The 27,352-nt window shown below is 40.4% G+C and overlaps 1 protein-coding gene across 2 annotated transcripts in view; it reads left to right on the top strand.

The window, feature by feature from the left end:
- The first annotated feature begins 11,801 nt into the window (after positions 1 to 11,801).
- si:ch73-72b7.1 (netrin receptor UNC5C) overlaps positions 11,802 to 27,352 on the top strand; it is a 403,146-nt gene continuing 387,595 nt past the window's right edge. For both annotated transcript variants that reach the window (XM_041788199.1, XM_041788198.1), the window contains exon 1: positions 11,802 to 12,211. In XM_041788199.1, the coding sequence (XP_041644133.1) occupies positions 12,088 to 12,211 (124 nt within the window). In that variant the 5' untranslated portion in view covers positions 11,802 to 12,087. The remainder of the gene's footprint in view (positions 12,212 to 27,352) is intronic.

Here is a 27,352-nt window from a genome sequence, read left to right as displayed (position 1 = left end):
CAGGAAAAGAAGCACTCATGGTATTCCCTGAAATGTCGACTCATTCTATTTGAAATAAAAGCTGTTTGCCATAAAGCCACCTCAGCATGTACAATATTAAAGCAGTGATATCCTTTAACCCGTCTACATTGTCTTCTGTCTCCTCCTCTCATTATGGCAGCGTCTTTGATGCCGTGCTTTTCAGGCCCAGACAGCTGATGAGAAAATGTGTTCAACTTTCTACACGCCGCATATCTGCCACTGTAACGATGATAACCATGAATAAAGCGATGTCGGATGAGCTTTAACAACCCTCACCTTCAAAGTGAAAACAGAGATGGAAGCAGTGTGTCAAAGTATTCAGGAGTTGTGTTAAAAGCAGAGCTGGTGGGCTCAGGAGCAGACGGGGCAGCACACATGCACAGTCACACACAAATACAGGGATCTATTTTTCAGCTGAAGTGGAGGAGTATTAAACACCGTTCTCATTCACAGTTGTGGAAAAAAAAAGGTCCAACCTGTGAAAAGTGAGGAGGAGGAACCAGATTCACATTCAGCATTTAAAAGAAGTGCTTTAGTGGCCTGTCTGCTTTTCAATGAAGATGAGGCGGTATGCAGAATGTGCATCGTCCCTGACCTACTGAGCATCAGGGTGGAATAGATGCTTGAAACTGCTCAGTGTTTATTTTACTTTTAGATGCCAGTGGGAATACAATATGTCAGCTTTTACATTATTCTCCTTGAGTAACACAGCAGCAAAACTAGAGTGATAGACTGTACCATATAGAACACAGTGGAAGGGGCGTTTGAGTCCAATCTGACTATTGAAAATGCCGTCTAACACTAACTGTAGATAAAGACAAAAATGTGGAGCTGAGCGGGGTATTTATCCTCCTGAACAGCATACATTCTAACATCCTGACCTGCAGTTTCATCAGCCATACCCCTAGATATGCGTCCTTATTCAGAACAAATTGAAGACTCTTTCAAGCACTGGTCATTCGGCCACACTGAGCAATCAGGAGAGAAGGGTCTTAGTCAGAGAGGTGACCAAGAACCTGATAGTCACTCTGACTTTTTTGCAAAGGAAAGGGTCTGAATACGTATTTCAGTGTGATATGTAGAGTAATGCAGGGAAATATAATAATAAAACAATTTTAAAAAGTGAAGGGGATCTGAATACTTTCTGACTAAACTGTAACATTGGGCCGGCGTGTGCTTCTGCAGACAGCCTCAAGTGGACATTTGAGGAAATGCAGCTTTTGCACATTGAACCCTGGCAATTGCCATTTGCACCATCCTTCTGCACAGTTAGGTGCTTAAGCTACATGCTAAGACAGATAGGAAATGAAGGGAGAAAGTTCAGTATCCTCCATTACTGAAAAATAGAGGTGAAGGTGTTAAGAACTGCAGTTCCAGTGTCTCCTTCAGGCTGGCTGCAGGTGCACCACATGCATACCCATGTTGAAATGGCTAGTGTTCAGTTTAAAGTCTAGTCAAAAAATAGACAATATTGGTTGGAGTAGTTCAAGTCTTTACGGGCATGATCTGTAAAAGGGGTTCATCTTTTTGCATTTTCGCTCTAGTGTATTGAGCTCAAAATAGATAGCAAGAAATGTAAGCATTAGACATTATCTTGGTATGAAGTTAACTGAAAAACAGTTTCCAGTAGTCAATGGAAATTATTTGAATTAAATCTGAATTTCTTGTAGATAGACCAGGTCAATGTTGGGTAGTTGGTAAAGAAGCACCCATATACAGAGGCTATAGTCCTTGGCACACTGGTCCCAGCATCATTTGGCATTTCTTCCCCACTTCCTCTCCTCATTGTTTCCTGTCTCCCTTCAGCTGTTCTGACAAAGTAAAGGCAAAAAGCCAAAACAGTCTGAAAAAAACAGAAAAAATGTATCTGTTGCTTTATAATACTAAGAGCACTGCTTAATTGGTTGTTTACAGTGTTAAGTTGAATGGATCACTTGATGAGGTACAACGTTACTTTCTTAGTACTATTACAGTCTGCACCACCTCAGTCGTGTCACCTGCCACTTAGATTTTCTTCTTCTTTTGTTATTTAATGGTAGTTCACAAAATTCTACTAGATGAGTGGCAGCCACCACCTGTTACTAGTACAGGGCATTTGGAAAATAATGGATAACATTAAATTTTAAGATAAGAAAAAGTTGCATGGAAAGCCTGATATTTTCAGGAGCCGATGGTCTAGTAGTGAGGGCATCCCGGGTTCAATTCTGGCCTGTGGCTCCTGTCCCACATGTCTCTCCCCCACTCTTTCATCCCTGTTTCTGGCTTTATCCACTGTCCTCCTCCCTAGAAATAAAAGCATAAAATAAAATAGAAGCACCTCCAACACAGTCATAGGCTATTAGCCCAGTTTGAACTTCAACAATCATTTTAACTTCCCACGATCATGAAATCAAGACAATAAAGATGAAACTGTTTGTGTGCCACATGCTGTGCTGCTAAAAAATGAGAAAAAGGCAGCTGCTGGTTAAGAAAAGGTATTACAACCTCAGTACAATGGAACCACTCCAGTTTTGATGAGTGGGACCTGGAACAAAGCAGCACAACTAGGTACAATAAAGTAATCAAATAAACTAATAAAACATGAATATAAAATGGAACAAAATGACTAATCTGTGACACGGTTGTGGCTGCCTTTCAAAGCAAAATTACCCAAAATATTAAATCATTAGAAATTCACACAGATGCAGGTGTTCCAGAATCGAGTTCAGTAATTACAGTTTAATTAGTGAGATCTCAGTAATAATCATAATTCAGATTTTGCCATAATTTAGCAGCCCTAATCCAACAGTGCATCCTGATGAGGATAAGAATATGTGTATAAAATTTCCAGACAATCTGTTTGACATACATTCTACACAAAACTACAGCTATCAGCCCGATGGTGGCTCATAATGAAGGAAAAGTCTGGTGATAAAAATAACAGATTATGATGCAATTTTTGCCTCTATATATGCTACATGTGGTTTGACATGTTCTTGTATCAGCAAAAGAGCTGAGAGGGCAAACTAGTAGAAAAATGTAGTTTCATTACACGCAGCAGTTGCACGTCTGCATGTGCCAGTCCAAGGAAATGTATGCCACCACCAGATGATGAAATGCAAGGTATCTGCATGTATACAGAGTATATCTACATATTTTTCTCTTTTATTAGAGTATACCCACTTCTAAATCCCCTCTCCTAGGATTACAAAGAAGTAATCTGAGTACACAAGTGCCGGCTTTTGAAAAACATTACCTTTGACACTAGGAATATGGAACTACTAATTCAGAAAGAGATTGGGGACCCCTGCTGTACATGAAGGTGGTTGAACAGCCATGAACATTCAAGAATAGTCGTATGCAGACAAGACCATAAGGAGGGACCAAGGGAGAGGTTTCTGTGACCCAGCCAAACTAGGGGCCCATGGAGGTCAGCAAACTCATGGTCCACTGTGGTGTTAAGCTATGAAAACCATATTTTATATTTCACTCACAGAAACAAATATCTTTATTCATTTGTGTAGTAAATAGCCTTTTTTTAATGAAAATATTTTTAGTTAAAAGCATAATTAAAAGGGTTAAACATAGCAAAAATTGGTTAATAATGGCAAAAAAATGTGGAAAAGTTGAATTTTTAAAGAACATAAATTGGTTAAAAGGGATAAAAAATTAAGTAATAGTGGCAAAAAAATGGTTAAAGTGGCAAAACTGGGCACAAAAAGTGATAAAAGGGGATTAAAAAGTGTCTGAAATGGATTTAAAGTTCAAAAAAAATGATGGAAATTATGTAGAACTGGATGAAAATTGATTTAAACAGACAAAATGGGTTACTGTGGTTAAAATGGGCAAAAAAGTGTAAAAAGTGGTTGATAGAAGCAATAACGGGTCAACAGAGGCAACTATAGGCAAAAAGTGGCAAGAACTGATATAGAATTGGCAAAAACAGGCAGAAAAAGTAATGGAAATGGTTTAAAATGGACAAAAATGGGTTTCAAGGGGCAAAAATGTACTAAAATGGGTAAAATTGGTGTAAAGTGGCAACGGTGAAATTAAAAAAGTTTATTCTTAGTTTTTTTTAAAGCATCTGGTGACCCCATCTCAGTGTCTCGCGACCCCCAAGGGGATCCCATGTAAAGAATTGCTTTACAGGATTGACAGCTTGAAAAAATGTAGGATGAATTAAGCCACCTTTGCAGTGAATTTTCCTGAATATCTCCTGCTCTCTGACTCCTACTTCATGCAAAAAAACTTATCAGGGAATTTCCACTAGTTTTAAATACTGGGTTGTACGTACAGTAGGGTTAAATCTGACCATATGTAACAAATCTGTGTTTTACTACACACTTTAAGACAAACATATTTCTCAGGACAGTCTACTCAAACTGGATGTACCTATTTTGCTTGTATTTTAAATGAGATGTGGTAGAAAGTTACGGAAAATATGGAAATCAGTCTTTGGAAGTGCTTACTTGTACTTGTAGAGGCCTTGAGCAGTGTTTAAGAAGAATATATTTCTTAGCTTAACACTTTTGCACACTTGAATTGTCATTAAAGGCACCTCTTAAACATTGCATTTAAGTAATTGGCTGTGTTTATAAAGTATATACGTGCTGTACGACCACACTGAACTGTGAAAATCCCTCTGCTATTGACTGCTGCTGGTGTAAGTGCTGATCCATATCCAAGTGTGCCATATGTTTCTTGTGTAACTTATTGCTTTCCCATTCCCAATAAAGTGGCAGAATAAAAAGGCTTTTACAGGTCCCTGCGGGTAGCAGCTACTTCCACTGCTAGTCACTGAGCTGTGGGGCTGCTGCGGTGACAAATGGCACCCAGCACATATTTTACTATTGCCATTTACAATGCATGATCCAGGCTGTGCTGCTCAAATGACTGTGCAGCAACACTGCGGAGAGTTATGTGGGCTGGAGGAGTGTGTGTGCTGCCAACACACACTCACAACACAGCTAGGCTTTGTTTTAAGCTTTTTTGAGTTTATTCATCGTGTAATCTCTTAAATGGTGATCAATCTGGCCTTGAGTGGTCTTAAATGTCAAGGTAATGGCAAATCTTATTGTTCATGCATAATTAGATTCATCATTTCTAATTGGGCTTAGAGCACAAAGGCTTATTTTTCCAGGACTGCAGCCCTTGCAATCTTTCTGATTAGCTTGTTCACACATGCATCTCACAGCTGGAGACTTTTACTGTCAGATGGAAGAGGGATGTTTTAGGAGGCCACACATCATGGAGCAACTTAAAATATGTTGCATTGCAGGTCTGGAGTGTCATGGCATAGACCAGCCAGTTCACAACCCTTTACTGGGTTTACTTAATTGTGGATTTATTCTATTTTATATTACCTTTCTACAATCAAAAAAGCATTAAATGTCACATGTTCAGACACAATTGCATTGGGCACGCTACCAAGTCCTCTTACTGCTACTGGCACAAAAATTTAAGTCTAAAAACTGTTTCATACACACATGGACAAAATTTTTGATACCCTTCTGTTAAAGAAAGAGAAACCCACAATGGTCATAGTAATAATATATAAAAGTAACTGAAACTTAACAAATGAAAATCAGACGTTGCTTTTGAATTGTGGTTCAACTGAATCGTTCAAAACAAATTAATGAAACTGACCTGGACAAAATTGATAGTACTTAAAAAAAAAGATTGAAAATCATTTGATCATAGGGACATGTTCAACTGAGGTGTGTCCTGTAATTAGCGTCACAGGTGTCTTCAAACTTACAACCAGTCAGTCTGCTGATCTAAAGGGTAAAAAGTAGTCACTGTGCTGTTTGGTATCATGGTGTGTACTACATTGAACATGGACCACAGAAAGCTAAGGAGACAGTTGTCCCAGGAGATTGGAAAGGAAATTCTAAATAAGCATGTTAAAGGTAAAGGCTATAAGACCTTCTCCAAGCCGCTTGATGTTCCTTTGACAACAGTTGCACATATTTAAAAGTTTAAGTCCACAGGACTGTAGCCAACCTCCCTGGATGTGGCAAGAGGAAACTTGAGGACAGATTGAAGAGAGATAATACGAGTGGTAACCAGAGAGCCCAGAATGACTTCCGAAGAAGATAGAGATGAGTTCCAAGGTCAAGGTGCGTCAGTGTCACAACGCACCATCCGTAACTGTTGGAACCAAAGTGGACTTAATGGAAGACAATGAGGAAGACTCCACTGTTGGAAGCAAATCATGAAAAAAGCTTCGAAACATGGAGGAGACTCGGTTAGGTTCTTAGGCTGCTTTGCTGCATCTGGCACAGGGTGTCTTGAATCTGGGCAGGGTACAATGAAATCTCAAGACCATAACAGCATTCTGGGGTGAAATGTGCTGCTCAGTGTCAGAAAGCTTGGTCTCAGTTGCAAGTCATGGGTCTTCCAACAGGACAATGACCCAAAGACAGGAATTACAGAGTAACACTTTTTTGCAGTCTCACAAGTCTTCCTTTATTATGATATTTTTTTCAATCGCCTTTGAGCCAAGTTGTCTATTATTTATATATCACTGAATCATTGATATTTTCCTTTCAAATAGATCAGGGAGGCCTATATCTATTGTAGACTTTATATTATTAACACTGGCTAAATCCTTCCTGCTCACTCAAATGGCTGTGCTTGAAGGTTCATCACTGTTGTAGTCTATCTATGAGGCTATATAAACTTGGACGTGGATTGCATGTTATATATTGTGTTTTGTGTTCACATCTGGCACTATTACCTGTGCCATCTCCACCCGGCACATTTACATCCAGCCGTGAGTTTTAAAAAATCTTAATTTTGGTGCATTTGCCCTGTAGTAGATTCTGGAGTTGTCAGCTTTTAAATCAGGCTTTGCAGCGCCACCCTCTTTTACTGTTTTTTATGATGTTGGGTCCACCCACGTGGGAATCAAGACTCAGCCTATACGATGGTTTTAAAGCCTGAGTTGTATTAGTTTTGGAGGCTCATGACATGACATGACATGACAATAAACAGCGCAAACGAAAAAACAAGTTAGCATTAGAATGGAGACAATGCATAACAGCAGAAGTTTGTGAGATTCTAACAAGGAAGAAAATTTTGATACCAGATGTTTTTCTAACAGTTACAATGGCTTTGAGGTCGCTTTGCTTCCTGATTTACCACAGTACTGGTTGTGTAGATGAATGACACACACTGATGACATTTATTTCTTGCATATCGGCGTACATCTTAGCCTGCGATTAAGTGGTGTTTAGAGGTAGTTGTCATCGCACAGTCTGCACACATCAAACTTGATGTCCTATGAGATTCATGTCTCACAGTGTAGCTTGACAAAACATCATAAGATTGCTAAAACCCCATCTGTAGGAGGCTTACGAGGAGGACATCTGAGGAGAAACTGTGGGATGTCCACAAATTATAAAGGTCACCTCTTAGGGGTGGGAGAAAAAAATCGATACAGCATAATATTGCAATATTTTGTCTGGTGATATATCGTATTGTCTCATCTACCAAGTACCAATTTTTTTAAAATTAATTTCTAATATGAACTGAAGTCTATGATGATGGAAAAATAAAATCAATTGTTGGACAAGTGTTTGTCTAGAGATGTTGGTAGAGGTGACGGTCATAGAGCAGGAGAAAGTTAGTACAACAAACATGGCAGCACCAAGGAAAGGACATTAGGACAGCAAGCAGGGCAGGAATGAGATGGACACGACACATGAGGTTTGCAAGAAGTGCTACATGAAAATAACATTCTGTGGAAATGTGACAAACATGAAGGCAAGATTGATGCTAAATCAGCTAAACAGTTGAAAAAATGGTATAGATGGCAATATATCACATTATATGGTATCACAATACTCTGTATTGCAAAATGTTTAAAATCGCAATGATATCAAATCGTATTGTAAGTATTGTCATAATATCATATCGCTGGGCAACTAGTGATTCCCACCCCTATCACCTCTCCTCATTGTTTTCCCATTGTCATTCCAGCTGAAGACCAACTGTCTTGTACTGTGTTGCTTTGTTTCACCAGCTTCAGTTAAAGTTTAGCACATTCAGCAACTACTTGGTCAAGCACTAAGTTTTCTGCCCTCATTCCTTTTTTGACATCGAGGAACATAAAGGAGAGCTACAGACAGCCCCTGAAATCTGAAGGACACTGAGAGAACTCATCTGCTGCCCCCAGAAGGACAATAGAGCCTTACTCTCATCAGAAAGTTGATCCTAACTGCCAGAGACTTTTCACTTGCTGGAAGAAACTGTTGAATAACATTAATGGACGGACCACTGCTCACTCCTGGACTTTTTCAGACAACAGACTCTAATCACACTGTGATCACAAGAAGAGGTTTGTTCTTGGCAGAACTAGCTGCAGGAGACTTTTCGTGTTAATTTGTTGAAAGCTGCATTTGTGTCTTGATGTTTCTGCTCATGTTTTGTTGATTTACTTTGCTGTATCCATTTATATCCAGTACAGTACCCGCAACTGCACAAACACCAGTGTGACTGTTGGAGAACCAATACCGATATACTGGTGCCCACACAACTGGATTTCTGATCGTAAACATTGAAGATTAATATTAATTTTGGCATGCTTCAGTCTTTAAACCCTTTTGAGACACTCTCCCTGCTTTTGAGTGCTCAATTTGGAGCAGCCCCCACTGTCTTCTTTGCACATCAGAGAGGGAAAAATCACTTTTAAACACATGACAGCACATGAAAATCTGGTAAGATAATCTTTGGAATGATCAGATAATCTGGCCTCTAACGACTTTGGTTGAAAGGAGAGTTCAGGCCAAAATTAGGCACAATTTTTAATGTATCCTGCTTTAGATGTGTAGAGTTACGTTTTTGTTTAAAGATAAAATAATGCTGAAAATCAAGCAAACAATAATATTAGATACCCTATGTGGACAAAAGTATTTGGCCACACCTGTCCATTATTGAATTCAGGTGTGTCAATCAGAACCATTCCCACAGGTGTATAGAATCACGCACCTAGCCATGCAGGCTCCATTTGTACCAATTTGTGATACAAAATGGGTCATTCTGGAGAAATCACTGACTTCAAGAGTGGTACTGTGATGGATGCCACCTTTGTAGTATGATGGTTTGTGAAATTTCATCCCTGCGGGATATTCCAAAGTCAAGTGTAAGTGATATTCCTAGAAAGTGGAAGAATTTAGGAACAAAAGCAACTAAAATCCCAGAGCAGAGTCAATGACTGAACTGTAAGACCGAACAGTTGAAGTTTGCTAAAAAAAAAATGAATTGGTTGATTTAAAAATTCAACACAGCTACTTTAGCTCTATTTTTATGAGTTGACTTAAATCATTTTAAGTTTTAAGTAAACAGCGCTCAATCATTCTGAGTGTTTTTTTTTTCATTGTTCCTAGAATGCCTTTGGGATTTAGACACTGTTGCACCATGTGTGAAGTGACTGACTCAGTAAGAGAATTCCCACCTATGGGGAGCAACCACAACACACAATGGATGGTAAACTGAACATGACGGAGGAGGACTTCCTGGTTCAGCGTGCACTTTTCACTTAATGTCATTTCTAGTCCCTTAAACTGGACTACCTTGGGTGGCATTAAAGACCCTGTAAAGCAGGGGTACCAAACTCAAGGCCCGGGGGCCAAATCCGGCCCGTGGTACAGTTGTATGGGCCCGAAAGAGCAAGCGATCTTGATATTATAAATGGCCCACCAGTATAAGGTCAGCAGATTTCCTCCTGTATAAACGTGCAAACTTAACAATGATGATTTAAAATATTTTTGTTAAATTATAAAACTCAGAAAAAGGAAGGAGTGTAAGTAGTTAGATAAAAAGTCAGGAAGGTGGGAAAAGAAATTAATGTTGTCATTTCATATTTTCAATTTTGCATTTCTCAATTTTGACTTAAACTTCTGATTTTGACTTTTTCATGTTTTGACCTTCAAAATTCAAAATTTTAAATTCTAAGACAGGGCTGTCCAATTTGGGGCCCGCGGGCCAACTTTGGCCCACGAGCTATTATTTTTGGCCCACTGCCCATGTTCGAATTTTTTTTTTTTAATCATTATTTTCCCACTGCCAGCAGTCTAAATATTTCTTTCATTATTTATTTTTTGTTGCACTTCCTCTCCTGACCACAAATTAACAGTGTGTTACATTGGGGGGTAGGGTGGCGCTGTTGAGCTCCCGTCACCTCGGATCTGGAAGCCCATGACCAGAGAGTGAGTCAGTGAGAAGATGCTGGGGTCAAGCTGAGGTCATGGCAGAGATGGAGCGTGTGAGGCAGTGGCACACTGATAAGAGAAAGTTGAAAAATAGTTGTGAACATGTGTACTTTTTTGATTGATTCAAAAAATTGAAATTGATTTCAAGGCGGTATGCCCAATTAGTTTTTGTGCCATATGGATGTTCAGTAAGTTCATGCGGTGAAACACAATAAAGAATAATGTTATTCATTTTCAAAATTACTTTGTATGAGTTATTATTTTTCACAGTTATGCTATGGGCATATTTAATTTCATGCACTGCAACATGAATATTTAGTTTTGGCCCGCGACCCTCCACTCCGATTCATTTTTGGCCCTTCACTGAAAAGAATTTGGGCACCCCTGTTCTAAGTCATACTTTTACCTTTTAAACTTGTGATTTTGACCTTCTATCTCATGTATTTACCTTTTAAAACATTATTTTGCCTTTAAATTTTGTGTTTGACCTTTTGAACTAAATAATTTTGACTTTTTGTCTCAGACTTTGAGCCTTAAACTTACAGTTTTTCATATTTTACTAATGGTGAAAATAAGGTTGACAGTTTATGCTTAAATGTTGACATTGTTAGACTTTCAGCTTCCGCGTAAATTTAGAATCTGCAACTGCCTTTCACACTCCTGGCCTAAATAGTCCGGCCCTCGGGATTCTTAATTATGTTGAGATTTATATGTGGAAATCTGATTATAAAACGAATGTTTCAGGATAATAAGGCCCCTACTTATTTGTTTCTTCTTCTGTGGACTTTATTTTGTGGTTTCATCACAATTTGACAAGCTTATGGTGAGTTGAAGGACATCTTGTAAAAAGTACATTCATTTTCATCATCCATTCATTCTAAACTAATTCAAACAAATTACTTTGCTTATGTTTTGACCCTTCCCACCAGGGGTCTCTGCGTTTAATCACCAATATCAGATATTGTATTCACATTGCTTTTATAAAAAGTAAAGAAAACCTTGGCAAAGGAAATAGAAATGTATTTTCACAGTACATCCCTTTATAGGTCACACTACGGTGGCCGTCAGGGGGCAGACATCAGTCGGAGAGCTCGGAGAGAAACGTGGATGCATGCTTTGCTCCACACCGGCTGCAAATTATACGCGCGTAAATGCTCGTGCGCGCGCAAACAATTGAAAGATTTAAGATTTATTTGAAGAAAAAAAAAAATCAAAGACATACAAGCTGCAAACATGAGGAAGTTAGAATTGCACCAAAAATACTGAAACGCACAAAAGTAGAATTAAAGTGTCTCTGAAAGTCTAACTGTCTTTAAGGTGATGGTTATTTAATGAAAACAAAGACAAACGTGGTCTAAGCTGTGAGATACAAATACAACAGACAATGCATGCAACCGTTTTGCAAACGTCAGTTGTTTTTTGTTGGGTGAGATTTTCTATTTACTTTCTTTCTACAGGGAGAAGAAGAAAGAGGGAAGGAGAGAGGGAGAAGCAGAGTGTAGCATGGTAGCCAGAGGGCGGTGGCATTTCTCTCTCTCTGCGTAAACGGAGCGAGTGGAGCAGGAGACGGAGTAAGCGCACGGAGAGAGAAGCAGAGCTTAGTGGGAAGGCAGCAGAGCCGCTGACTCGAGTGAAGGGACCCCGCGTGGTTGTTTCCACAGACCTCTCTCCTCTCACAGCTTAACCTGCGCCTTCTGAGACGGACTCGAACACTGGGAATTGAGGCTTTTCTACAACCTACCTTTTCTTTTGAAACTCGTCTGATTACCCAGCAGACCCTCTGGTGGAAAGGGGGGTTCTTATTTCCCCCCCCCTCCGCGTTGGAGCGAGGAGTTTGGTGTGTTTTTTTTTTGTGTTTTACGCTTTGCTTGTCATGGGAAAAAGTGGACAGAGAAGTGGAATAGGACGCGGGAGTTGTTGCGGCTTGGTGAGGATGTGCGCCACCGTGCCGGGGATCCTTCTTCTCCTGGTGCTCGTACACGGAGGAGTCGCCCAAGGTAAGGCTGGATGGAGATGCGTCCTCTTTGGGATCTTTTAAATACACCTGAACTGTCTGTAGAGGCTCTTCTTTCATTGCTGAAATGCGGTTGTGTCCTACGCACATGCACGGGAGGGAAGGAGTCAGGGAGGGAGAAGTAGCTGCTGTGGCGGAGGTTTACCTACTTTTTTTTGTGTCAGATTTCCATATAAATTGAGCTGATACTGATGAGTAGGAGGTTTATGGCCAGGGTTTAAATGTGGAATGAATCTGAGCGTTTCCATGCTTGTGCAAAATGAGAGATAGAAGTGTCTGCTCACGTTTGCATGCAAGAAAGGATTATTAAACATGCCTATTTCTTCAGGGAGGCTGAAACAGAAGGCTAATTAATAAAAGCTGGCTTGTATATAGGAGAATGTAGTAGGGCTGGGCGATAGGGGGCAAATATATTTAGCCAAACGGCATAAAAGGAGACACATCTTGACATGTGTTTTCAGTCAGAAATGACACATGATTGCCACAAAACCAGAGGTATAAACTTTGATATGATTCTAGGAAAAATCCAACCATATTTAAACTGATTTGAAACTGGTGCAACAAAAAAGAAGTCACAGACATCAAAGATGAGGTGATTGTTTGCTTAGTGCTCAAAAATTGCAGAAAAATTGTACAAAAACATCAGCAACATTTATGTACATGGAAGTTTTTTCTATCCCCTTGATAAAGATAATAAAGTGTCCACTGCTTTAATTATTATTGGTATCAAAAATGCAGAAACTTAATGATCTTTAGGCAGATTTGTAGGCAAGCAAAAGAGCGCAAAGTTGCACAAATATGTTGGCAACATTTGGAGAAGGAAGCCAAACCCTCACTCCTAGTCAGTGCCACCCACTTTTCCCAAATGTTTCCAAAGCATTTGTGCAATTTAGGCAGTTTGCAGGAGTTTTCCTGCAATTTTTGATCATTCAAATGCACTAATTAGCGAATATTGAGCGTCCAGGACTTTGTTTTTTGTTGACATGGTATCGGCATGTCGAAGAAATCGAGACTCTTGTGTATCTTGTGGTCAACAAGCATGCTTCTTACAGTAAACAGTCGTTCTACTGAGCAGTCGGCCCAGCCTCCCATTATATCCTACATCAATTCAAGCAGTATTGTCTTTCCTTGTCTACCATCATTCAAAGATGCATCAATATATTGTGAAAACTTGCTATATTGCCCAGCCCCAGAATGTAGACTGAGACCCAGATGAGATAGCGGAACAAACTCCAGAGGCATTCAGAAAGGCTTAAGGTCCCTGTCCGGGGTGGAACATTGCAGTGATTTTTCCGTCAGGATCTGTTCCAGTTTTTTAAAGGGGTAAATAAACTCTGAGGTTGCAGTTTAATTGAGGTGAGAGCTGTGAAGGGCAGGACTTGGACTCCACGATTAGGCGACTAATGTCTCATTGCAGAGCACGCTTCGCTGCTTGGATTGGAAAATTGATCACAAGTCACAAACACTCCCAGCAGCCAGGAGCTTATAGGCAATTACACAAATGTGCCAGCTGCAGAAATATGCTCCAAAAAAGCCCAGATATCATCAGCTCACCATGAGAGAACTGAGCAGCTCTTATATATAAGCAGTATCTAAAATACTGGGCAGTTAAAATGATAAGGAGTTATACGTTTGTGGCACAGAAAGCCTCCAGTGAAGCAGAACAGGAATATTAAAGTGATATTTCTGAGCTGTGACACAGCGGCTGCTGTTTGTGGAGGATTATATCGCAGGTCACAGCCTGAATGAAGCCCTCATAAGTAGCCTAACTTGAAGACATTTAATTTGAATTTAAGTGCGCTTTGAGAGTCTCAGTGTAATCGTCTGCTCTTCAGATATGCAGAAAGGAAAGACAAGGAAACATCTCTCTCTCGCTTCACTCCTTGTGACCTCCTCAGGAAGAACTTGTGCCTTGGTAATGTTCATGGCAAAGCATTAATGCACAACCCTTGTGTTCTTGTACCAAGCTTCTTAATTCACCACATTTTTCCTGTGTGGCTTTGGTAACCTAAAGTTTGACATTATAAGAGCCACTTAAGATGGATTTGACCCCCTTTAAAAGAAATATTTTAATATCCCAAGTGTTTCTACAAGCTTAACCTTCCTTTCTTCGACTGTGTTCTCACTTGAAGGCTTCTGAAAGATACAGTAACTCTCCCTGTCTACACCCGAGTGCAGTGGGTAAATTGCTATCGACATTACAGACTGGCCTAAGGTTTGTGAGCTGAATTTGGGCAGTAATTGGACATGATGTTGCTGCCACCTTTCTCCGGTTGCCTCGGGGAGCAACATTTCAGCGACACCCACCAATATTCATTATGAGCGTTCTCTATTGGTTTACTGTTAAATCAATACCAGCAATTTAGGGACACGGTTTGAGTAGGCTTTTGCCCACCTCTGATAAATTGCCCCTCACCGCCGACATGCGACTCAATCTGAATTTGAAGGAGAAATCTGATAATTGGAAAATCACTCAATCTTTTGCACAATTTTCACTTCACTCTGCTCCCTTTAAGAAAATCTTCAATCCTCCTCTTGCTCCCTGTTTGGGCTTTTATTTCTGAACTCGTGTCTCTGAACTTGTGTCTCTTTGTGTGAGGAGTCACTCCATTAGCTGTTGTATTGAAAGGGGCAGAACACACAAACACATTGAGCTAACTGTGGGGGAGTGGGCTGCACTGTGTACATAGCTGATCCTCCCTGAACATCAGTGCTGCATTCAACTCCCTGTCCGTCCAGTTAGAGAAATCCTCCTGCAAATTCTGTGTTTTTATGTCCATAATGAGAAACACAAACAGTTGTTTTAACCAAATGATTGTGCTGTTCAGTTCAGCTCATGCATCATTGAGCATCTTATGGCCAGCCGTTGCCTCCAGTTTTACTCCACTGTTGAAAAAGTGTGTGGTTTGGGGAGTTTAATAGCTTGTTTGTGTTTTTGAGGTCATTGCTAATGATGTTCAGGATGATGTGCTTGTGGAAGTGATGGTCCAGACACTAATCTCATTATGATGATTTGGGAGTTTTCGCACCGAAACCTAAAATTTCTTTTTTTGGAGTTACATTTAAATAGGGATACATTGATGCACTGATTTACCATCAAAACTGACAAATATTGTCTCCAATAGAATCAGAACCAGCTTTACTGGTATGCTTACACAATAAGGAAAATGACTCCATTCAACATTGCTGTCAGTGTGCAGGAATTAAACATTACAAGTAAAGAATTAATTTTACCAAAATAGAAGTTTAAAAGATAAGATTTGAATAAGTACAAGCTTTTGCCGGTGTTTAACTTAAATATGTGTGCATTAATATGTGGTCACAAGATGTGAGTCAATTTACATGAGGTTGAATCAGATAATTTAAGATAATTGATTAGACCAAATTTCTGACACTCTGTGACTGTTGAGTGGTCATCAGTGTTGCTCTATGACTGTTGTGTGGATATCAGAGTAACCCTGCTACTGTTGAGTGGCCATCATAGTAAGTGTGACTGTTGAGTGGAAATCAGAGAGACTCTGTGACTGTTGATTGGTCATCATAGTTACTCTGTGACTGTTGGGTGGTCATCATTGTAACCCTGTGACTGTTGATTGGTCATCATAGTAACTCTGTGACTGTTGAGTGGTCCTCACTGTAACTGTGACTGCTTAGTGGTCATTATAGTAACTGTGACTGTTGAGTGGAAATCAGAGTGACTCTGTGACTGTTGATTGGTCATCAGAGTTACTCTGTGACTGTTGAGTGGTCATCGTAGTAACTCTATGACTGTTGAGTGGTCATCATATTAAGTCAGTGACTTTTGAGTGGTCATCTTTGTAACTCAGTGCCTGTTGAGTGATCATCATTGTACCTGTGACTGTTGAGTGGTCATCATAGTAACTCTGTGACTGTCGAGTGGTCATCATAGTAACTCTGTGACTGTTGAGTGGTCATCATAGTAACTCTGTGACTGTTGTGTGGTCATCATAGTAACTCTATGACTGTTGATTGGTCATCATAGTAACTGTGACTGTTGAGTGGTCATCATAGTAACTCTATGACTGTTGAGTGGTCATCAGAGTAACCCTGTGACTGTTGAGTGGTCATCATAGTAACTCTATGACTTTTGAGTGGTCATCTTTGTAACTCAGTGCCTGTTGAGTGGTCATCATTGTAACTGTGACTGTTGTGTGATCATCATAATAACCCTGTGACTGTTGTGTGGTCATCATAGTAACTCTATGACTGTTAAGTGGTCATCATAGTAACTCTGTGACTGTTGAGTGGCCATCATAGTAAGTGTGACTGTTGAGTGGAAATCAGAGAGACTCTGTGACTGTTGATTGGTCATCATATTTACTCTGTGACTGTTGGGTGGTCATCATTGTAACTCAGTGACTGTTGAGTGGTCTTCATTGTAACCCTGTGACTGTTGATTGGTCATCATAGTAACTCTATGACTGTTCAGTGGTCATCAGAGTAACTCTGTGACTGTTGTGTGGTCATCATAGTAACTCTATGACTGTTGAGTGGTCATCAGAGTAACCCTGTGACTGTTGAGTGGTCATCATAGTAACTCTATGACTGTTGAGTGGTCATCAGAGTAACCCTGTGACTGTTGAGTGGTCATCATAATAACTCTATGACTTTTGAGTGGTCATCTTTGTAACTCAGTGCCTGTTGAGTGGTCATCATTGTAACTGTGACTGTTGAGTGGTTACCATAGTAATTCTGTGACTGTTGTGTGATCATCATAATAACCCTGTGACTGTTGTGTGGTCATCATAGTAACTCTATGACTGTTAAGTGGTCATCATAGTAACTCTGTGACTGTTGAGTGGCCATCATAGTAAGTGTGACTGTTGAGTGGAAATCAGAGAGACTCTGTGACTGTTGATTGGTCATCATAGTTACTCTGTGACTGTTGGGTGGTCATCATTGTAACTCAGTGACTGTTGAGTGGTCTTCATTGTAACCCTGTGACTGTTGATTGGTCATCATAGTAACTCTGTGACTGTTGAGTGGTCCTCACTGTAACTGTGACTGCTTAGTGGTCATTATAGTAACTGTGACTGTTGAGTGGAAATCAGAGTGACTCTGTGACTGTTGATTGGTCATCAGAGTTACTCTGTGACTGTTGAGTGGTCATCATAGTAACTCTATGACTGTTGAGTGGTCATCATATTAAGTCAGTGACTTTTGAGTGGTCATCTTTGTAACTCAGTGCCTGTTGAGTGATCATCATTGTACCTGTGACTGTTGAGTGGTCACCATAGTAATTCTGTGACTGTTGTGTGATCATCGTAATAACTCTGTGACTGTTGTGTGGTCATCATAGTAACTCTATGACTGTTAAGTGGTCATCATAGTAACTCTGTGACTGTTGAGTGTTCATCATAGTAACTATGACTGTTGATTGGTCATCATAGTAACTCTGTGACTGTTGAGTGGTCATCATAGTAACTCTGTGACTGTTGAGTGGTCATCATAGTAACTCTGTGACTGTTGTGTGGTCATCATAGTAACTCTATGACTGTTGATTGGTCATCATAGTAACTGTGACTGTTGAGTGGTCATCATAGTAACTCTATGACTGTTGAGTGGTCATCATAGTAAGTTGGGTTGTTTTTGTGTGCAGTGCCAGTCTAAGGCCTATCAGAAGGGAGGTGTTAAAACGTTTTTCTGTGCTGGGTTTGTGGTGTCTTCAGTGATGTTACTTGCTTGCTGATTCTAGACTGGTACAAGTCATGGATGGAGCGTAGGTTAGTCCGCTATGCAGTCCTGATTTTCTGTTGTAGTCTATTTGTCTGTTAGTGGTGTTCCTAGGCATATGATAACCCATCTGATGAAATGCAAAATATATTGTGAGCATGATGGTCACCAGATATCCAAATCATGTAATAGTGTGCCACTCTATGTAGTTAACTCACTAGCTTGAATTCTTCTGATTTCAACGTTTGATTTTTGTTTGTAACTTACGGGAATTCCAACTAAGTTTCATGGATGTTACAACTGCATTGGTTGGACAAGGATGACTGACGTAGAGCAGCTGATAAGTTGATAGTGTTGCCATCAGTTAAAGATTCTGCATTTTGGTTTTATTTGATTAACCATGCCAATGTGCTGAAAAGGCTGCCCACTGGCTGGCAAGTAGATGCTTCTTTGTGCACCAGAGATTTGATTTGGGAGAGAAAGAGTGGCCTGACCCCTCAAGGAACAGATGACATATACCCATTCACAAACATTCACTCCATATTTACACACTGATGGTGGGGACTTATATCTAGGGTGGCCATTAGTATCAACTTGATCCCTTTTATATACATTCCCCCCTCCACTAATGCTGCAGTTGGAGCAAAACTTTTTTAGTGTTATGTCATATAATCAGGCACGTAGATGTAGTTTCCTCATATGCTGACATGCAGAGTCACAGAGACTGTTCTTGCACTCAAATATGTGCACACACAACAAGAGCAGTGTTGAGATCCCCTCATGTCTGTCTGAGTGCATGTGTCAGACCTCACACTGTGCCCTGCCCTCCAGCGTCCCAGCCTGTATTAAGAAGCCATTAGCTAAGCCCCCTTTACATTTGATCTGGTATGAATTGGTGTCAAGATCACTCTCCAAATAAAGTCCCCTTGTTTATTACGCTGGCTAAGTTGCTGTGTCATCACGTTTGAAAACTCAGCATGTATATGATCTAACTTTAAAACATCTGTGTGTTTTCTTCAACCCCTGCAGGTCCAAATCACTTTCGCTTCCACTGTTTTGCTTCCTTCTGCAGACTTTAATATTCTGTGGCGTTTTGGGTTTCAACTCTGAAGCACTTTTTTGAAATTGAACACATTTATTCTAGGATTCTTTCTCACTTTGTTTATTCTTGAAAAAGCTGATAGAAAGCAGCACAGTATGAGGTAAATATGTGGGTGTGTGAGAGTTTGTGTCCAAGTTTGTGCGTCTGTTACGGTGGGCGTTGGTGTGGAGGTGTATATGTGTGAACCCCGCTGGTGCAGAGGTGTCAAGATATACTTAAAGTGCTCACACAAGGGGTCTGTATGTTCATGGACTAACTTGGCAGCGTTAGGATGTTCTCAGAGATGTCCTGTGTTACTTTACACATGTGTGTCGGTGCAGGAGAATGTGTGTGCGTGGGAGATTGTGTGATTTTGTTCATGTGTATGTCAGTTTGACACCGTAGTGTTCCTCTAGCAGGGCACACATGTTTTATTGTATGTGTTTGTACATTTGGTATTATGACATTGCCAGAGCCCCCATGCTGTCTCCCATTTTGCCCTGATCCTGTCCCATGGTGCCTTGCAGCCATACAGGGTTCAGCGCTTGCAGCAGGAACAGCTGAAGAGTATTGGAGCTAAGTAGGTCGATTTGATTGGCTGCACCGCTCGGGCCACTAAAACCTGATTGGTCAGACAGGTTTTGTGTGATGAATTTGATGCTTTTTCTGTGTCAGAGCGAGAGAGGGAGATAGAGAGAGTGTGAGAGGATGACTGGGCGAGGAAGGGAGAGATCTCTCTGGGTGGTTTGTACCAGCTTTGATCACTCCACTAGGACTTGACAGGCTGAGTGACTGCCACACGCAAACACAGACTCACACAGAACACACACAGCAGAAATTTCAATGGTGGAACAATGCTGCATTCTGTGTGCGTTACATGTGTTTATGTGTGCATGCTTATGAGTGTGTGTGTGTATGTGCTTGATGATGTTCATGCAAGTGTGTGAAAGGAAGTCATTGACTGCATCTGGGGGTCCTTTTTGGTGTAGAAGACCCTCCTGCTGCTCTCAGTAGCCTCAATGGCTGATCTTTCTCATTTTTGCCTTTTTTCTTCATAGCCACCAGTGTTAATTTGACTGACCAAAACTGTGACTACAAATGTTGGTTGACTTTCTTTTTTCCATGAGAAAAAAATGACAAAATTTTTTTTTAATAAAAACAAGCGTATAGCGTTAGTTCAGGCAGGTCATTGGGTAAGTGCTGCCATATAAATGAGATCAGCTGATCTCATACAACCCCTAATCAGCTGACGGCCAGCTGATTCGCTCTGAGCACACTATTAGCTAATTAGATTCATACTGCCATATTGAAACTGCTGGCTATGCTTCGCTACTCCCTCTGCAAGCTGCATTTTACAATCCTCCTCCACCCCAGCTCCTCCTTTATGCTGTATCTGACTTCATCAGTGTCATTCTGTTGTCACTGATGCCTGCTCTCCTCTGGGTTTATTGCTGCTTCTCTTCCTGCCTCAGGAACGTGTGCTGTTCCTGCTTGATGCTTTTCACATAGGTTTGTAGAAGAGCATAACAGCCAAACCGCCAAATATAAATGACAGCAATGCAAGAAAATTAATAACTGCTTATAAAGAGAAAATGTATAAACTGGACTAAAAGTGAAGAATAAATGTTCATTCTTTCTGTTAACTAAAACTGGACTGGAAGGCATTTTATTCTAAAGACTAATACTGAATTTTAAACAGCTGCTAAAATTAATACCGAAAGGAACAATAGGTAGAATTTTACACTGAAGTGGCTTTTTTTTTTTTATAATGACAAAACATATTACTTTCATCAGCTCAAATATTCCCACCAATTTTTCGCCAGATAAATCTTGATTTTTAATAGTTGTAGCGGCACATGCCGAGTCTTGGGCTTGTGCAAAATATCAATATGGCGATATATTGTCATCCTATGCTAAATATCAATCTTATACCAGAGAAAGACACTCTAAACTAAGATGGGGGTGGTATTTGTCTTATAATACTGTCAAATCTTTCCCAAATTGAATTGGTGTATATGGTATTACTGCCAGGCCTTTAAAAAACAGATTTTATAAGGACCTGCTGGCATGCATGTGCAAGCACAGGGAGCAGAGTGGGCACCTCCACAGGCATTTCATTAAATCCTTTATCAAAATGCTTATAAGGCAGTGATTAGAGGAGTGCTAGAAAGGATTTATAGTTGAAGGATTGTTGTCTCACTTGAAATGTAAAACAAGTTACATTAGGACAGAAGATGAAAGACTCTCTCTTTTTCCTTTGACTTTAGAGAAGGCCATACCGTGGTGCCAGGCCCGTGCCAGGCCATGCTACACAAATTTCCATGCACCAGTATGTATGTGCGTGTTTGTTGTTTGTCAGATTAGCCCAAGATCATTGAAAGGATTTATTTCATCACTTTTAAAGCATTTTTATACACAGGCAGTGGTGCTGCCTGTGGAAATGGACATATACTCTCAAGGCATTTATTATAAGTGTGCTCATTGCACGGTGCTGTAGTCATGACAGTAATTGAAGCAATACAGTGGCAGTTTTTTAATACTCCAGTATATTGTATTGAGGCATTACCACCCATTCTTACTCTAAACAGATTCCCCAGTCAGTTTGACTCTGTGTTAATACCAGTGTTAATTTTGAGAGCATTTTTAAATTGTAGTCTCAGTCTTAGTCTTGAGATTAAATGCCTTTTAGTTTTAGTCATATTTTAATCATTTCTATCCTTTATAGTTTTAGTCTAGTTTTATTCCATAAAAAGTCCTCACATTTTAGTCTTTACTTTTAGTCCTAGCATTTTTTTTTTCTTGCCTAAATCTGGCACCAAATCATGGAAGTGTGCTCTCTGCAGTCTGACTCACCTGGGGTCCCTGCTTTCTACAGCTCAGAGGCAGGAGAGATACAGATACAATGTATTTTGACAGATTTACCCGCAATGGAAAAACATCATTGAGTTTGAATATCTGATGAAAACCAAAATGAAAATATCTGATGAAGTTCATTTTGGTCTAGTTTTAGTCATCTTGACAAATACCGAAATTACTTTTTGTCAGTTTTAGTCATCAAAGATCTATTTTTGTTTAGTCTTAGTATTTCTCATTGAAAAAATGTAGTTGATGAACATTTTAAGTCATAGTTTTAGTCGACGAAATACATCTTGTCTCTTCACCGTAGAATTTGTGATTTGAATTAATTTTAACTGGAAGTTAGTCCACAGTGCAGTGGCTGCAGGATCGAGTCATGATCATGTCAATGTTCTGTGCGTGTCTTCTCCAACTCTCTCCCCCCATGTTTCCTGACTATCTTCAGGTGTCCTATAGAACAAAAGCAAAAGTCCCCAAAATAATCTTTCTAATAAACATGCAAACTAAAATAAGAACTGAGCAGAGACAGAGCCTTTATGTGGCAGCCATGCATCCAATCTGGAACAGCAGTGTTAGCTGGCCTCTGTATGGATAGTGTAACAACATTACATGGTGATTGTGCAGCTTGCTGGCTCATAATGTAACATAACATTGTTTAATTCATTGGAAAAAGGAACTTTAATGTTTCCGTTTGTTTTTATCGGGTGTATTGTGGGGGTGGAGTAGCAGGAAATCACTGTCAGACTCCCCACTACCCTAAATGTCAACTTTTGAGAGCCTGCTGGAGGACAAATTTACATTCTGTGTGTTTAAATATTTAATTCTTGCTTACTCATCCATACTCTCTCATAGACTCAAGTATTAAAGTGATGAGACAGTTTCCCACCCACCTTTCTTTCTCTCTCTCCTTTGAGTCTGAATCCTCTGCTCACTGCTGAATGTATTTCTCTGGCCTTTTTTTCCCTTCTCTCTCTGCCTGTGGCCTTGCATGTCCATCCATTCACTCGGTAGATTTAAAGCTAGACTGCAGAAAAACTGGACCTTCACAGTCTGTCTGGACATTTTGTATACGGTTTACATGGATCGCATGGCTGTTAAAGCTCGGCCTATTTGTGGAACCAACGCCCCAGCGAAGCTTGTTTCTGCAGCGGCAGAAAACTTTTTTTATGCGTGTTGTTCTTTGAAGGCGGCAGAGATGAGATCCGGGTTTGGAGGCCCAAGTGTGGTTTTCAAAGAGCTGTGTCGACAAACTGCGTCACACTGCTTGCACCATTTACTATCTCTCGCTCTCTGCAGGGGAAAACCCAGGACGAAACATAAGAATGCATCCCTTTGTGTGATTGTGTGTCCTACATGTGTGTGCATCTGTGTCTGCGAGCATGCATGATTGCCAGGCTGAGTTAGGGAAGCTAAATGTTCTGAAACTGATTCCAAGCGTCTCCTGCTGTTAGGCCTAATTCCTTCTAGAGTTTCATGTAAAGATCTGAAATTATGAATTTTTCATGGCCTGCGAAACCTAAAGCCTCATTCGGGGCTCTCATTTCCAGGCTTTTTGTTTTAGTTAGCTGTGTATATATGAGTGTGTGTTTGCATCTGTTTGTGGAGGGTGGGTGTTCTGAGAATATGCTGTTTGTTCTCAATCAATGGGCCTCTATATTATCCCCCCTGGTCCCCAGCAGTCTACAGCTACAGTAAGTGTTTTTAGATAAACCCTTACTTTATTGCAGTTGAAGATATATCATTATACTACTCTACTAGATAAATAACAGTAGACTATTGTGGTAAAAAGTCTAGGAAAAATCATTGTCAGAAAAACTCCAAGTACCATGGAATAGGCCAGGAAAAATGAAGTGCATTTGAGAGGAATAAAACAGTAAAAATGTATGTATGAAGACTCCTGATTACTGTCTGGATCGCACAAATAAGTGGAGAATATTTCAACAGATTGTTCAGGATAATTGAAAGCAAAGCAAGAAACTGGCCAACATTTGGTGGTGAGGTCTTCTCTGCTGTTTTCAGGGTGTCAAAGAGTGATGAAGATTGAAACATGGTTCCATAAGGACTTAGTTTTAATTTTTACAAACCAGGAAACCAATAATGTTTCAGCTTATTGATACAGCTATCAAGTAATAGATCCCCGGATCAGGTCACAAAATCAATGTTGCATAAATGCTTTTCTATTTTGAAAATAGCTTAGGGTTCATTCATATTGGGCCCAGTTGCCCAGTACTGTGCAAAGGCACAATTGTGCCCCCAACCCAGTCCCCTGTTGGGCTGCACTCCCAAGCCCAACTAGGCCTGAGCATGGATACAGTTGTGTACATAAGTTTTAGGCATGTAGGATGTTAAGGATTAATCAAGGAGTCTGATGGGCCACAACCTGAGGCTGGAGAGGGCAGCCAAGGTCAAGCTTGATGGAATTTCGTTTGTCCAGGCAGTTTCAACCCTGGTGAAAACCACCGCCAGTTCTTGGCCCTTTAGGAAATCTACAGCATGACTAGGGGCTCATGGCAACCCTACTACCAGTCTGTGTAGTACCCTAGTTCCTGCTTACTCACCACATCCAGCCCTTACTCTGCCCTTAAGCTGTGGACTGTTACTTTTTTAACAGTTTATTTTCCCATGCTCCTGTTAGGTGCAAGGACATCCAGAGCATGATGGGGGTTGTGTCAATCCTCCTTCCTGCCCGTTGGCGCCCTCAGGTGGCTTACTCACCACATCTACACCTGAGGAGCTTCAATCTTTGGCTCAAACATACCTAAAAAAAATCTTCACAGCACTGCATGTCATCACATCATGAAAAGGAACAAGATATAAGGTCTCTCAGAGTCAGCATAATAAAGAAAGCAGACAATATAACAGCAACTTTGTGGCTTATTTTGAGCAGTTTTGGTCAGATACAGCCCTCAAACGCTCCACCACTGAAAAAAAGGACTGTTAAGTCAAACTGTCATATTGGTTATCCATCACATTAACGTCTCACACCTGTGTGTGTTTATGAGCATTTGCTTGTTCTTAAGCCAACCTCCCCCATCCATGCCGGGGCCAAAGCAGTGCATTATGCTTGAGCAGAGTCCAGAGCAATCAAACAACTTTGGGGCACAAGTGTTAAGACACGGCATGGATTGCCTAGTGTTTGTACACCCTTAATTTCCAGCTAGTTATATATATCAACTCATCAGCAGTGTAAATTGAATCAAACTGAAATGAAACACCTTCCACTCTCAGGTTATCAACTCTGCTGCTGCTGTAGGGTCAGTCATCCTCCATCAGTCTGAGCAGATGTGACTGATCAACAAGGATAAAGAAACAGGATTAAAGCTAGAGTTATTTAAATAAGGTGGCTAGGTTATGTTACATTTTCATGTATTTAAGGTTGGTTCAGTATGACTATGTTTAGGCAAAGGTAAAAGAATCAGCATTATGATGTGTTTGGATTAGGGCTGGTAGCATTAATGCATTAATTGTGATTAATGAAGTTCCCTAATAAGTGCATTGGTGTTTTTTAACCCTTTGTGACTAATGTTGTCATGGATGACAAGAAGTTAAAAAACTTTTTAACCAAAAATTGTAGCATCTTACTTCTTTTTAACTTATCGGAGCTAGCCATTGTGCCATTCCAATGATGCTATCTATTCCTTTGAATCCCTTACAGAGGTTTTCTTGCAACCTGGAACTTGGGTGACATTTCAGGGTCTTCAAAATTAAAGCCGCACAAGTAAATTCGATATTGAACATCTTTTCGTCCATCCTTCCATCCATCCATTTACTGGCACTAGCTGCTATGCTAAACAACATATTGTTTATCCCAGAATGCTTTGTTAGGGTCTGTCTCTTTTTTCCTTTTCAATCCAGAACATGTTCTTTTTTCTATGGTTAAACTGAGGCTATGTTCCTCAGTCTACCCAAAGTCCCTTTGTCTTTTCAAAATAAAAGCACAGCTGTATCCAGACGGGAAGTTAATAAAGACAAAACAAAATGAAACAAAAACAGGTTTAAATACAAAATCTTGGAATTTCATAATGATGAGATTAAAAATGATTGAAGTTTTTAGTTGTTTGACAACCCTAGTTTGAATGTAATTACAAGAAAAGCAAACTCTCTGGGTAAAAACTGTAATAAATGCTGTTGCTCATAAGGGAATTTTGCCTTGCAATATGTAGCCTAATTGGTAAATCAATCAAATCACTTTCCATTACAATCACAGCATCAATAAGGACCATTAAGGATTATCAATAAGGGTATCAATATCTATCAGAGTTAACGATCCTATCCCAAGTTCTGAAAAGGATATAAAAATTATTTTATTTTGACAAGAAACATGTTAAAGTTGATCAGTCTGCTATGATGACAATCTTACATGTCGTATAAAAACATAGTTTAAATATTTTGGTACACCCAAGCTGAAATATTTTTTGCTTTTTTCTGCAGCCTGCTGCACCAGAGACCAGGCGACTTTGATTCCCACAGTAAACAGTGTGGGCTCAGTGAGTCGATGCCATCGGGTGCCGGGCCACAGATTTCTGCTCTGCTGTCCATCGTCTCAGTCCTCTCTCCTGTCATTTGTCCCCATTTCTACCTCTGACTCGATCTCTCATTCACTCTGTTCTGCTTTCCCTCATTCCCATCTGCTACCTCTGACGCTGTGTTTGCACTCTCTCACTTTTAGCTGCCTTTTATCTGTCTCTTCCCCTGCTACTGTCTCTCACCACTCTGTGCCTTTCTCTAGTTAGATTTACACTGTTTAATTAGAGTGTGGCCCAAACAGTGGACATATTGTTGTGCTTCTGGACGAGGCCCACAAACAGCGGGACATTATGTGTATGTGGAAACTCATCAGTCAGCCAGAGGGAGGGACAGAGTTCGCCTTCACACTGCTCGGGAGGCTGAAGCAGGAAGATGGAAGGAGGAAAGGGAAGGAGAGAAGGAAGGAGACAGGTAGAGAAATGAAGCGTTGCATCATGCCAGCTGCTCTCATTGAAATCTCTCCCTGTATCTCTTTGTTTTAAGGCTTTGCCTCCATCCACAGCCGGCAGCTTAGCCTTTCATGGTCTATATATTCTTTTTATTTGCTACCGTAAAACCTCCAGTAAATAGCCAGGGTCGGTTTATTTGTTCCAAGAACAATGTGCAGCACACTGCGCTTATTGGACACAACCGATTACGGAAGACACTTGTGTGTGAGGAAACCAACTTCTGCCTCCTCAGCTTAATCCCCCCATCTTTTCCTGTGTCTGTCTCTGACACTTTGTTTGGATTCAAGCCAAAGCCCCAATCTGCTGCGTCCCCAGATTTTTGCTCATGGCGCTTCTTCTGAAACTAGGCTGCAGATTTAGGCGCGTATATATCATTTTTACACTTTTATTAAAGATCTCAGAACCTCATTAGCCATACACAAATGCAAGAAAGGCGCCACATTTCTCATGTACGTGTGCCCTGTGTGATGGAATAATTCCTCAAGTGCAGACACACGACCAGCAGATGGATGCTGGG

This window comes from Cheilinus undulatus, linkage group 5 (assembly GCF_018320785.1).
Source record: "Cheilinus undulatus linkage group 5, ASM1832078v1, whole genome shotgun sequence".
In the NCBI taxonomy this organism is placed as follows: Eukaryota; Metazoa; Chordata; class Actinopteri; order Labriformes; family Labridae; genus Cheilinus; species Cheilinus undulatus.
This window is presented reverse-complemented; position numbering and strand designations above follow the sequence as displayed.